General features: G+C 41.3%; 1 protein-coding gene across 3 annotated transcripts in view; it reads right to left on the reverse strand.

The window, feature by feature from the left end:
* The window catches only part of pitpnm3 (PITPNM family member 3), a 54,991-nt gene that overhangs the window by 32,743 nt on the left and 8,274 nt on the right, over window positions 1-13,974 (reverse strand). For 2 of the 3 annotated variants that reach the window (XM_037464387.2, XM_037464369.2), the window contains exons 2-3: window positions 10,713-10,808; window positions 728-838 (exon numbers count right to left, since the gene is read on the reverse strand). In XM_037464387.2, the coding sequence (XP_037320284.2) occupies window positions 728-838; window positions 10,713-10,808 (207 nt within the window). The remainder of the gene's footprint in view (window positions 1-727; window positions 839-10,712; window positions 10,809-13,974) is intronic. The other variant, XM_037464378.2, reaches the window with a different exon arrangement.

Raw genomic sequence — 13,974 nt, forward strand, 5'->3', positions numbered from 1 at the left:
AAGGAATATTAATGAACATAGAGCCATTATGAAACTTAACATTCACACGTATCTGTGCTCAACCAATTTGTTGTCTTGTCAGGTTTTGTTTTAGGGAGAAGTAGAAGTGAAACCTCGTTGTTTGAAAGGAGTGAATTTTAGCACTGAGCTAAAAATGTGTTAATGTAATATCTGCATGATACATCTCAGGTACTATATTTATCTTTTGCATGTGCTTGCTTCGTTTATCATTTAAAGTTGACTAAAAAATGTTCCCCCTTAACAAGCAAGGTACATGGACTTTACTTTTGATTTTTGATCTAATTTCTACTACTTAAAGATATTATTTTACCCAGGAGGTGGTGAACCGAGCCGTCACAATTTGCCAGTAAATCAAAGCATTGTGCTCATTTCAGTTCACTTTGCAAGAAACCAAAATGTATTGTTGACATACACTTAAGCGGCGCAGATGCTGTGTTCATCTGGCTACTCTGGGCCCCAATAGAGTTTCAAGAGGCCTGATATTTGCTTGTACACATTACACCTCAATACCTTTTTTTTACTCTTCCTGACCCCCTAGAGATAAAAAATGACTTCATGCAGCTATAAATAGAAGCTACAATCCCGTCTAGCCATTACCATCATTCAGTGACTCATGAGTGTAATCACTAACTTGTGTATACGTGTGTATACGTGTGTGTGTGTGTGTGTGTGTGTGTGTGTGTGTGTGTGTGTGTGCAAAGTGTACCGTGCGACTGGTCCTCCATGTGTCCCAGAGTTTCAATCTGCTCCACCAGGTCATTTGAGTTCCACTGACTCATGCCCAGCAGTATGGCACTCTTCCCCTCCATAACATCTGCTGGGACACACAGACACACACAGACAAAGACACGTAAGAACGGTGCAGCAAAGACAAAAACACAAACCTCTCTCTGCATATTAATGAAATTGAAGCCTTTCCATTTCGTTGAAAGAGGAGATAAAAGCTACGCATGTGTTTTGTTGCCAGCGTTAACATCTTCTCAGGGGCCCGACGTCTCCCTCACTCTGCTGTTAGTTGCGTGGCCCCTGTTAAACGGGCAACGCACCTTTAAGTAGTAAGTAAGTATACACCCAGAACCCAATCAGCGCCACTTGGGCTTGATTGTCTGAATGTGGCTGCTTATGCTAATCCGAACGGACAGCTTGATTGACAGCCCAACATGGCCAACGACAGACTCTAGTGGAAACATACATTCGCACGGCTTGTCTTGGTTGAACACAAATGGAATTGCCAACGTGATGCCTTTGCCAACACTTGCAATTTGTCCGAAGACAATATGTAAATGTGGCCTGAACGATGTTAAACCAGATTAATTACCCCCTGAAGACTGTGATGTGACTTGTTTATTAAGCTGGCCTATTAGATTCATCAGTATTTATCTCTTTCCAACGGAAAGCACTGTCACGCCTTTAGCCACACTGCTGGCTACTGTTTGATTATTAGCGGGTAAATATGGTGCCTTACGGGCGTAAACTCCATTTTAAGAGGTACCTCGTGGAGTTTCATTTATTGTTCCTTGCAAAGATGTTGTGTGTAGCCTTGATCAGAATGAATGTCAAGTATACACACACTATTAAAACAGTTAATTGTCCTAACTCAATGCAAACTGCGGCTAATAATACTACACTCTATTTCTGGATCAGTGGATATAATGTGAAACAATGTGACCTTGTACATGAAAAGCTGCGGATACAAAAAAACCTAAAACAAGCACTTGCTCATCCAATCACTGCTCCATGCTGCTTTTTTTTGTTCTCGTAGCTCTGGTCATCAGCTCTGTAATTGCCCACTATATACAAACACTGTTCACAAACATGAAGACTCAAACAGGTTAGTAAAACGGATTTGGAAGAGAAAATGATGTTGAGCGCCGAAATCATTGCCCTAACTCGGGTGATATTGAGTCATTCCCAGCAGAGCCTCACTCCAGTGATCCCGAGCAGCAGTCTAAACAGCCAGAAAAAAGAAAAAAAACCTTTCATTGCACTTTAAAACATGCAATGAACAAGCTCTGTTTGTTGTGGCGAATATCAACGAAAATGACGGATCGGTCTGAGACAGGGAGAGTCATGCAGAGAGAAACCTCTCTACCTGACAGACGTGTCTCCTCTCTCACACATTCCTGCCTGGCAGCAGCTCTGAAAGACGCTGACGTGGGTCTTCACTGCCTGTCCATGCGGATCGCACAGCGACCCGTCTGCTGGTCACAGTTTGTCTTTCGCTATCTGCTCTGACTCTCTCTCCCCAAACCCTCCCCTCCACTTTTTTGTGGCCTGTCTTTACTCCAGTCAGAGGGCGGCGAGACAAATGTAATGAAAACAAGGCGACGGCGCACATATTTGCAGATTCAAAAAAGCATAAAAGAAAATGCAGAGGAGCAAAAAAAACACTCAGACACAGAGAGAGAGAGAGAGAGAGATAGTCATGTCGAATCGGAACAACGCGCAACTGGTTATAAGAAAGTCTGTTTTGAGAGAGGAGGAGAATGCAAAGCAAGCTCAACACCCTGGAAAGGCAGATTACTGAATCATCTCCTGGAGGTAATGCACTCGCAGCCAAAACACAAGCTCCTCTCAGGAGCATAACGCGTTTGAGGCAAAGTAAAACAGTACCCAGCCTGAAAAAAAAAAGAAATAGCAAAAGCAATGCATAAACAATCAAGACAATGACGGCCACCCATCGGAGCAATAACTTATCTCTTGCTTTTGAGATATAGGACAGAATGGCACAGTCTGATCTGATGACAAAGGAAAGGGAAATAGAAGTGTACAACCCGGAGATAAACGAAATTGAGAAACATTCATAACTCTGTCGGCTCACGGCGTTGAGAGTGGAAGTGAGCAATACATGCCTTGACTGTGAAACGGTGAGGAAATGGCCTTAGGTGACCTCTACCACCTCAATAATATGCTCATTGTTCCATACTTATTCCCATACATGGTACCATATTTTTTTTATCTCACCATCGTGTATTAGTTGAAGGAGTGGAATTATAAAAAATAAAAAAAAACTCTGGTTTTATTTTAATTTGTTTCAATACCAAGCTCCATGAAGAGGAGATTGCTTTGGGGATTATCCTATAAAACGGCATGAACAGCCTCTCAGGTAAGTAGTCTACTGAAGATGGATGGCATTGAAACACCATGAGAACAGCTCTCAAGCAGACAGTACGTCTATAATAGGATAGAGTGAGAAAGAAAATGTACAAAAGAATGTCTATTTAGGATTTCATTCTTAAACCGTGCTTAAAGTGGTGCTTTGCAGCGCTGCCTCTCACTTTATGTAACGTGTGCCTTTATTCTTAATTTCGCATACAAATGTCGTTACATTTGCTTTCATGAAACTTTTATGTGTTGTTTTTCCAATCTTGCTTTTCCTTCTTGTAATCCCGTTGTTTTATCATAGTGCTGAAGTTTACAGGTCGTTCTGCACCAACAATTGATTTGTATCAAACAGTCCAGTAGTCGATTTCCCAGATCAACCCACAAAGAAACATGAAATCAGTGAAATCTCCGCCTGCAGAGACAGAATAAAACACGGTGGTGATTAAGCATAACATGGCTCGCATCCACAACAGCAGATGTTTACTTGTATCAAAATGACCTTTTCTCTGTCATGCACACACATTTTTGCAAATGATTGGTGTTTTTACTTCCGACATCCTATTTTTGTAGAATATGAAAGCTAGAACTATATTCACTATTACTATATGTTTACTATAATTACTGAAATGAGTGGGTGCAGTAGGGTGGGCAGGTGAGCGTGATTGAGCTGACGAGGTGGGTGTGACTAACAGGTGCACTGAATAAGCTGTTTAAGTGAGTGAGAGACACAGTGGCAGGAGGGAAGCTGAACCGCAACAAAAGATGCGACAAAGGCGGCTGCCATCTGTTTTTATTTAACAATCTGTGTAGGTGACAATCTTCTTGTAATGCGTTTGATAATTAAATGTGTTATGAGGAAAATGACTAATTTCTAGTCATTTCCATAAAGCTAAGCTCATTGGCTCCTGGATGTAGACAACGATGCTAGAATGGTACAAATTTCCTTATTCCTTACCGAAACCAGCTCTCCTATTAATGACTTTTCTCAATAAACGTTGAACAGTTTTCTCTCTGATGGCAAAACTATTTTCGTGCAGCGTAGATCCCGTCTTGCATACAGACAGTTTGTCATGTAATTAAACTGCGCGAGTAGCAAACACCATGTCTTTGTTTTCAGGGTCAGTTCAGCTCATTATTTAAATTCCTGTCATCAAATAACTAATCTGGATTAACAGGCAGCAAATTTGTCAACAGCTCTCATCTATAAACAATGTGACAAATGCGTTGGCCTTTGCTCGAGCAGCCCGAAAGAACATCAGTCCTGATGCGTAAAGGGAGACGGTTCACATCGGTGCAGAGCTGCATGTGGGTGTAGATGCGCGTGGTGCTAACATGTGAAGTGATGCTGCAGTGGATGACGATGCCAGTAGTCTGCTGAGCAGAAGAGAGGTACACTTTTCCCCTTTTGTTACTAATGGCTATATGGTTGCAGAGGGGCGTAAGATTTCCACTAAATTCCCAGAGAATTCCATGAGAAGTTAAAGTCGGAACTTTGGAAATTTTGACCTTTTTTGCAAAAGGATATAACGGAGAACGTCTAAAGAACATTTTGACTGCTTGGTGAACTGCAGCCATGTTCATTTAAGACCAAATGTATTTTAATACCGTAGGCTAACCTTTTACAGCAGTGAGAGTGGAATGTAGACCTGGAAGGATTTAGGGAAAAACATAAAAACCAGATGCTTGAGAAGCTTAACTCATTTTACAATTGGAAGGGTAGCTTTTTTTTTGGTTGGGGGTGGGGAGGCGATCATAGGGAATACACCATTTTATTAACTTTTACTTTCAATGAAGGAATACTTCATACTAATAGATTAATTCAAAATATAATTTAAATTTTATTCCCATTGAAAGTTTCCAACTTTGAATATTCCCGGAATTTTGCAACCCTACTAATGACGATTGGGGGCTCCTGGAATTCATCAGATTCTTCAGAGGGAATAAGAAAAGGAAGTGAAAGCCATCCTGCATGAATACTTCCCGCTGCTGCTGCTCACCTGTGGCCATATCCGCCATGAAAAAGCAAGAACACTTGAATAAATTGATGTATTAAACAGCCATGTATACGTTCATGTGTATGCAATTACACCGCACAGCAAACATTGTGTGCTTCAGAAATGTAGGCCTGATTTAAAACACCAAAACAATTTATAACCAGAAATATTTTCTGCTAAAGGGATAAAACCCTCAAGAAATGCTCAAAAGGAAACTGACAGTAATCTAAATACTATTTTCTTACAAAACACAAAACTGACAGTTCTCCTGAGTCCGAAACATCAGCAGAATGTTTTTTGGCTGAGGCACAGTATTTCTTTTTAATCTCTTGAAATTAATTTTTTGAAGAGGAGGCTTTGTTCCAAATTATCTTTTTTAAGCAAAGTGATCAAGGAAAAATGGAGTGATTGGCAAAGTGAAACCATTAAATGTGAAAACAATACTGTGAAAAGGTTGCACCATTAAAGCAATTTAACAAATTACACAGGTCCTTCTGTGGAAAAGCGACTTTAAAGAAAATGCTCTCTATTGGAAGCCGTTTAAAAAAAAGACTTGATTCTTGCGGCTTTTTCGTCGTAAAACTTTTTCAGGTTCTCCACCATTTGACTTCAAACTGTTCATTAGCACATACGTGTCTTAATGGTCAGCACCGATGTGCCTCAAATGTGTGAGTAACTGACCCCCAGAGAGTGTTCGCACATGTGTGTTGGATTTGGTTTGATCAGCTGTCCAGATGTCAGAGACAACAGCATCGAACCATCCAGCCAAATCCTGTGTTGCCTCCACACCATGTCGCAGAAACACTGGCTGACATTACTGAGAGGGAAGGAAACTGTCTCCATAGAAACTTCCCACACAGATATTTGACAGCTGGATTTTAACATACTGTACTTTTCACTGTTTTACAGTAAGATGTATTTTATCTGTCGTGGCTGGCGTAGGGCTTTTTTTTTTTCTTCTTTACTTTATTTTCATGAGTCCAGTGAAATGTATTCGTTATTCAAGAACACAAATTAAAATATCCAGAAATGAAATAGAAAATTACTCATAAATCATGACTATCAAAGTCATGATATATGGTAGTTGTACATCTTTTACATTCATTGACATACAGTATGTTGAAATGGCCTGAAAATGATGACCTTCATATATCAGCAGAAGCTTGGCATCTTTCATAGAGAGGCTCTAGCAGACTGATACTATCCCCCATGTTATGGCCTTTTGGCTGTTAGCCTGGTCATCTAGGGGTTAGCGGGGTCAGGTGACAGACTTGGCCCGACAGGAAATTAAACTGCTGTCAGCACCCTGATACACTCTGAAGGATAGAAACCATCTTTACAAACCCTATGGTCACTGTTTGCCTTCGATTCAAATCAGATGGATTATAGAGGGAAAAACATCTGTGACCTCCACTCGAGGATGCACTTTCAAAGCGCTGCTCTTCAACAGCGGAGGAGCGCACCGTACGCTAGTGCTGGCGAAGTACATTGAATAGTATAAGCCACTCTGTAGAGCCACTTTTAAACACTACAAATCCAGGTTGGAGGAAGAAACCCTTGAGATGCCTCATCTGTTTTTTTTAATGGCATGAATGAATGAAATAAATGGTATAGCAAAAGGATAAAAGATAAAAGACAACCACAGTCAGGGCTCATCATTTTAGCCAAAGACTGTGCAAATTCCCTCCAGTCATGATACATTTTCATAGATTTCTGGGTGCTCTGTGTTACACAGTGGCGCTGAAGTCATTCATCCAAACCACATTAATACCGCCCTGAGCTTATTGTGACGGATTGAGTGGCATAGGCCTAAATTATGACAAACTGACGTTGGTCACTATTCAATGTAATTCTTTCAGTTTCTCTCGCTGCTAAAATTGCTTTTGGCTGAAAAAAACAACATATTCCCAGTGTACACAGAAGAAATAAAAGTGACCAGAGCAGCTATATGCAGTCAAGATCGAAAGGCACGGTCTTGTGGTTAGCAAGTGACTGTAGGGAGCTTGGAGAGCTGTGGTTTCCCTTTTAAGGGAGTCGTCGTTCATACTGAGTATGTTTAGGTTTGGAATAACTTGCTCTGTAGCCTTTCCCAGTGCTCCACTTTGTCCACAAGCTCAGACAATAGAGTCACACGGCAACGGCGAAACGCAATAACACTTTTCAAACATCTCCTTTGTGTTAGCCTTCATTTCTTTGGTTTCATTGTAGTTCACATTTCAATGTTGCTGCTTCTATAATGGCGCTTCTTTGTGACAGACATGCTTTCATGCAACTTGAAAGCATAATCCAAGGTTTTTCGAAAACCCAGATCTGAAAAAAACACTAGCCCGTGTGGAGTGGCGTCAAACATGGTATGAGACGCGAAATGTTCGGCCAAGAAAGCAAATATGCCAATTAGAGACATGAAAAAAGAATGACGCCTGGTTTAATTTGTGTACGAGACCTTCCTGCACACATGACGTGTTGTTTCTACACTTGATTTGTGTTGTGTATGCATTGAACAAATGAAACATGCCTTTAATAATTATCATTATTAATTGGGGGTTTTCCAGTCAGTCCTTATGCTAAGCTAAGCTAAACCGCTTCCGTCTGCAGCTTCATAATTACTTCATATTTACTGCAGAAACATCCATTGTCTCATCCAACTTGGCAGGAAAACGTTTCTTCCCCAAACTATGTGTGCTTCCTTAACTAAATAACATAAAAAAATATAAAGTAACACCAGTAACAGAAATTCGATTTTGCACATGTCCGTTTGATTGACACGCCAGACAACAGTGTGCAGTGTCTCCCCATTCTATTTAGTTAAAAGACATGAAAAGACACCTTTACTCTCCGTCCCTTCACACTCTGTAATGATATTGCGCGGCTTAGTGTGGAATCCGCTGCAGGAGGAATGTAAGTGAGCACATCTTCTCTCAATCAGCCCATGCGCGGTATCTTCTCCCATCGACGCTGATAGGCGCCTCCGCGGCGGTCTGACAAAATGAATTTAGAGCAACGTGCCAGCACCGCTCGGCGACAACTGATAAGCAAAAGGGGGTATTTTTTGGTACAAACTGGATCTGTGCAAGGGAAAGGAAGTGAAGGGAGGGAAGCAAACAAAAGCTTGAGACAGGAAGAGGGAAATTAGATAAACAAAAGGGAGTGTGTATGACAGCGAACACTGAATAATTGTAGTAATTGCATTTTCATACAGAATGCAACTTCTATACTGCAGCACTTAAAATTCCCTTCAACGACCAAGTGGAAATGGATCTCAGCAGACGGGCTTTAATCTGTTTCCAACCGAGCTCAATTCTCATCATGTTTTCATATGAGAAGAAAGAATGTTGGACACCAGAAACTCTCCACACACCCCTGGCTATTGACTGACTTAATGTAAAATAAGAAGCTCTCATAATAAAAACAACACAGATAAGTCTCTCTCGGGATGACCACTTGTGGAGGATAATTGGCGGGATAATTACTCCACGGATTCACTCCCTCTGGGACAGTAAAAGACTGGTAAACAAACATCTTCCTAATCGGTTGTCCTGGGGCCTGTTTCAGAAAGGAGGTTAAGTGAAAACTCTGAGTATGTTAACCCTGAAATGAGGGAAACTCTGAGTTTTCTGTTTCAGAATGGGAGGTATGTTAAACCTGAGAAAGCAGAGTAAGTCAAGCCTGTTTCAGAAAGAGAGGTAACTTATACTCAGAGTCAGTTACCATGGCAACTTACTCTGTGAACCTAACCTGGTCGGGAGCAGGTTTTCTTCGGGAAACCCAGAGTTTATTTCGTCTCCTCCCCTTTTTTAAAGAGGAAGTGGTATTTAATCACCTCATTCATTCTTTCGGTATTCATTCATTGCGCACATTTCAGTCACGCAGAGCGCATCAAATCAAGTGAATGAAATGGCATGTCCTTTTATGGACGATCCTGTGGATGAAGAGGCTGCATTAATCCGTAGGGAGTTGCATTTACGTCGGGAGAGGATTTTGAGACCCAGAGTGGATTTTTTGTCATATCCATATTCATTTTTATTTGAGCGGTACCGTTTTTCTTTACAGTCAATAAGATACATCCATAATCTCATCCATCCTTACATCAGAAACATCAGCCATCGCGGCCGTGCTCTAACATCCGAGCAGATGCTTTGCGTTGCATTACGTTTCTTTGCAAATGGTAGTTTTCTGTATAACATTGGGGATGCAGAACATATCAGTAAGGCTACTGTTTGCAGAGTTGTATGGAAAGTGTGCCTCGCTCTTAAGCGCTTTCTCCAAATTTTTGTGCTGTTTCCTGGGCACAAACCCGTGAAAGCCATCAAAGAGGAGTTTCACAGGATTGCAGGTCAGTGATGTATAAATCGGTTTAAATGAGGCTAACCTGATAAATGACGTTCAGTTAAGAGCATATTGCTGCGACCCCTGGAAGTAAACTAATAATAGAATTCCTTTTAGGATTTCCGAATGTGGTTGGATGCATTGATGGCACACATATTCCCATCATTGCACCTTCCGAAAATGAAGCGGACTATGTCAACAGGAGGTCCATCCACAGTAATAATGTGCAAGATTGCACCTACATGAAAATTAAAATTAGGTTGAATAACACACTCTTCTTCCAGTTTCACTTCTGATATTATAACAGTTGGGCAAGTCACTTATATTACTAACTACAACTGGCTTCTTCAACAGTGTAATTAGATTAATGTAATAATGACTATCTCTAGAAAGTATTGGTCTACTTATTACTAATTACTTTCTAAATCCCATATCAACTTCAACCACTTGAACAATACAAGGAGAGACAAGAAACTGCACTTTTAATGCTTTCAAATAAACATTATACAATTGCATGAATTATTCTTGAAAAAATATATCTTTTAAAATTTGATGTTAAATCCACTATTGTTTTATACAGAATTGCTTTATAGTTTATGCAGCATTTAATGCAATTACATCAGATTTTACTTTAAATTACGGAATTAAATTACAGTTTTTAGATTACATAGAAATTAATTACACACAACACTGTATAACAGTAATTCAAATGTAAACTTACGCATTGACTCGAGCAGCTATTTTCTCCCAAGCTAACTCTCTGTCCTTCGCCGCTGCAGCCGTGTTGCTTTTTTTTAAAATATATGTTCGTACTCTCCATATGCTTGCATAAGCACATCCAGTTCTGCTGGTGAAAAATATGAAGACCTCTTTTTGTCTGGCGCTGTTGCCATGGTGACTCGTAATATCTGCGCTCCATTGATAATGGCTTTTTATAGTTGTGGTGCACGCGCTTAACTCAGAGTAGGTCAACTCAGAGTTGATTGAACTAACTCATTTCAGCTGTTCTGTAACCGAAAACTCAGAGTTTCCCATCTCAGGGTAAGTCAACTCAGAGTTCAAGTTTTAACTCAGAGTTGGTTGAACCTCCTTATTGAAACAGGCCCCTGGTCAATCAATAAATAGGGAAACAAAAGCAGACCCCGTGGAAATGACCACGCGTTAGTTCCTGGAGTTTTTACACTTGGAAAAGGATCAGTTTCAAATGCTGAAACAGAGGTTCGGATCATTTCTAAGGGAGATTGTAAAACGAAATGTCATACTAACCTCTGGCATCAAAGAACTCCTCATCGGAGCTTTCGACTGATTCCTGAGCAATGTCCTGCAGACACCAACGAGTGGCGCTGTGCTTTCGTGATGATCCTGTGGGTCACAACAAGAAAACAAAATCTGCTTTTAGACAAGAAAGGAAGACAACGGGGTATTACCACTAATCACAAAACTTATATCACTTTCCTTTTTTTATTTCACCCCACGGTTGTCGATTCCCCAGGTGGGGTCGTACGGCCCCCTAAGTGCCCCGGCAGGTAAAAGGAACTAAATAGACTTTCCTTTGTGCGGTGTCAAAGCACACAAGTGTGTCAGCTAGGGGGGCGCGCAGTGTTTTCTATGACCTTCGGATATAAGAGCAGGGATGAAATGGGATTTAGAGCACTTTCCATTCGTGGGCAGTATTCAATCTCAAGTACCCAAATCTAAAACCATCGCAAACAGAGAAGAGCTATTTATTCCTCTAAACTCCCCAAAGCAGAAAGTAGCTGTTGCACTGTCGGGTAAAACTGACACATCCTGCTTGCTGGAGGTTGGAATTCATTAACAAGATTAATTAGGAATGGCAGGAGCCTCTCCTCTGTTGAGTGTTTTTCTGCTAGACTGTGTCAGGGCTCAAATGTTGTGCATTCAAAAAGCATCCAAACAGAATAAAAAGCATTAATTAGCACTTTAAATACAATTCATTTAATGTTTCCCAGAGACTTGGGGGTGTTTTCATCATCTTTGGGTCAGCCAGGAGAACCTCTCAGTATCGTTGCACTCCGATGCTGTAATGAATCACGTTTTTTTATTCTCTACACCCGTATGCAAACAACAGAAGGCCCTTTGGCTTATTATTTATGTATTTACTCTGTGCTGGAGGAGATATTTTCCTACAGCAATATTGAACGCTTTCCACCCCTCTCTTTGACAAGTCACACATCACACAACCCACTTTGAGGTCCTCTTCATCCCCCTGCATTTCAGCATTGTGTCCCTTGGGGTTTTAAAAAAAAAATGGTCTTCTCTCGAGCTACGTTGCAAGAGGGAATAATTTTCAAGAGAAAATGTCCGTTTTATGCGATGCGGTAGTTTAACACTAACATTAGAAATGTTTCCAATTCACTTCCACGGCTCGACAAAAAACACACTGATTTATGATTTCTGTTTGACCATTTCTCACATATATCAACCGCTTTCACATCCAAATGGAGTGAAAACATTTACAACACTGTAAAAGGCCTCTTTCAATAACCGTCAAGAAACCAATCTCAAAAGAGCAGTGGAATCTTCCTGAACAGCACTTCAAGTAAATAACATGCAACTGCTTTCCAAGGCCTTTGAACCGAGACCATTATTCAATACGCCAAACATTGTTAGGGCTAAACAGAAGCTCCTTCTTTTACTTTGGACTGTGCGGAAAATCTGCCCGTCAGCAAAAACGTTCTCCAGGATCCCTGAACCTCCAAGCGAAAAAAAAGCATTTAGCCCTGTTGACTTGGCTTAAAGCATGACCGAGGATGAGAAACAGGGCTGAGGATAGGATTAGAATGAACTGGCATCACCAGCGGCAGATACACATACAAATAAAGACCTGTAGGCCAGCTTCTTTGCTCTCACAGTGAAAAAAATATGGCCGGACACAACAGCAACATTAACGTTATCTTCCAGATGTTACTACTCCCTACTAAGGGGGAAGCGTAGTAATTAGATTACCTTTAACGCCGCAAAATAAAAGGGCACTTGGGGGCTAAAAGGCAAAACACGTTTCTGCCTTTTGTCCAGCATCTGGCGTTGGAGCCGGCGCTCCCCGCTGTGCGTCCCACTTGACTCCCCGAGCCCTTCAGAGGGAGTCAGGGTGGAGGCGGCATATGGCCGGTCAGAGGCGTCGCTCTGTGCCCCGGTGTTCAGAGCAAATGGAGCGCACAGCGTGAGCGAAGGAAAAGGGACAACTTTGAAAAGCAGAAAACACTCGCCGGACGCTGCCACCCCCGAGCCTGCTGCTGCCTTCAACATCGGCCAGGCGGCTCTCTTCTCCCCTTATCAAGCGCTGAGTGGATCCCCCGTCTTTGTCTCCTCGCGAGGCCTTCGGAGTGATCTTCAAGTGCCGCTTTTTAACAAATGCATCCACTGGTTCGAAAAAACAGACGCACGCACACGCGTGTGTTTCTCGTTGAAAATCGTACGTTTAGGGAGCGCTGCCTTTCCCGCCTCGTGATAGAAATGATTGCCGTAACTCGCTGAAGGGGATTTTCGTTGCACCATATCGCCGCGGCTACTGAGCGAATGCTTGAAAGAACGACAGATTAGGATCTCACCACCAGCAAGATTGAGGAGCGGGAACATTTTGTCACCAGCGAGGGCCGATGTCCCATCTATTCACTTCCCGAAAGTTGGCATGTTGTAAAAGTTGGTGATGGTGGAGGACCCCCCCCTCTCCCCCTCCCTGTGTATATTTCTATCCCAATTTTTTATGACAACAAGAGCTGTGATTGTTTCAATCGACAGCATTGTGGAAATCAGTGTAGTTCAAATGCAGTTGCAAGGAATTACATGTGATTGGCTTAGCAATGTTTGATAATTAACAACATCACTAGATCAGCCAGGTGTTTAATAAGTATTTTCAAATATTCACACTAACAATCAAGTAATATCAAAGCAGTATTTGTGTCGATGCACGGGATGCTGGCAGCTCTGTGAGGTGAGTTAGCTCTGTAACATCAGCATGGTGGTTTGCTCCCAAACGCCCCGCGGTCATGACGATGTCGAGCCGGTTCAAGGTTTACCACCTTCACCGTCTCCGCTTTGGGGGGGTTAGCATGCAAACGCACGATGGTCTTAACACAAAGTACAACTGAGGTTGACGGGAATTAGCAAAGCATTGGACAAACAAGAAATTTACTTTTTTTTTCCTCCTGAAATTAGAAGCCAACCAAAACATTTGATATATTTGTCTTGATTTGCATACCAAAACATTAGTTTCATGAGTTTGGCTTCAACTGACAGTTTTGAACAAATTTAAGTAATATATCCATGTTTTTTGAATAGTGGACTTTGGTTGAAATGAGGGTTTTGTATATATTTTCATGCACTTTAGTATAATCACACGTCAGACAAATGTAATGGACCACAACAACAATTTATTTCATGCCTTTTCAACCCCAATTTTATATATATATATATATATATATAGTCGTAGTATCAAGGACGTTAGAATGTTGGAGTCCTTCTCACTAATTATGCATTACATTCTCAAATTCAGTTTCAAATAATCCCC

Source organism: Pungitius pungitius, chromosome 3, assembly GCF_949316345.1.
Source record: "Pungitius pungitius chromosome 3, fPunPun2.1, whole genome shotgun sequence".
NCBI classification, from domain to species: Eukaryota; Metazoa; Chordata; class Actinopteri; order Perciformes; family Gasterosteidae; genus Pungitius; species Pungitius pungitius.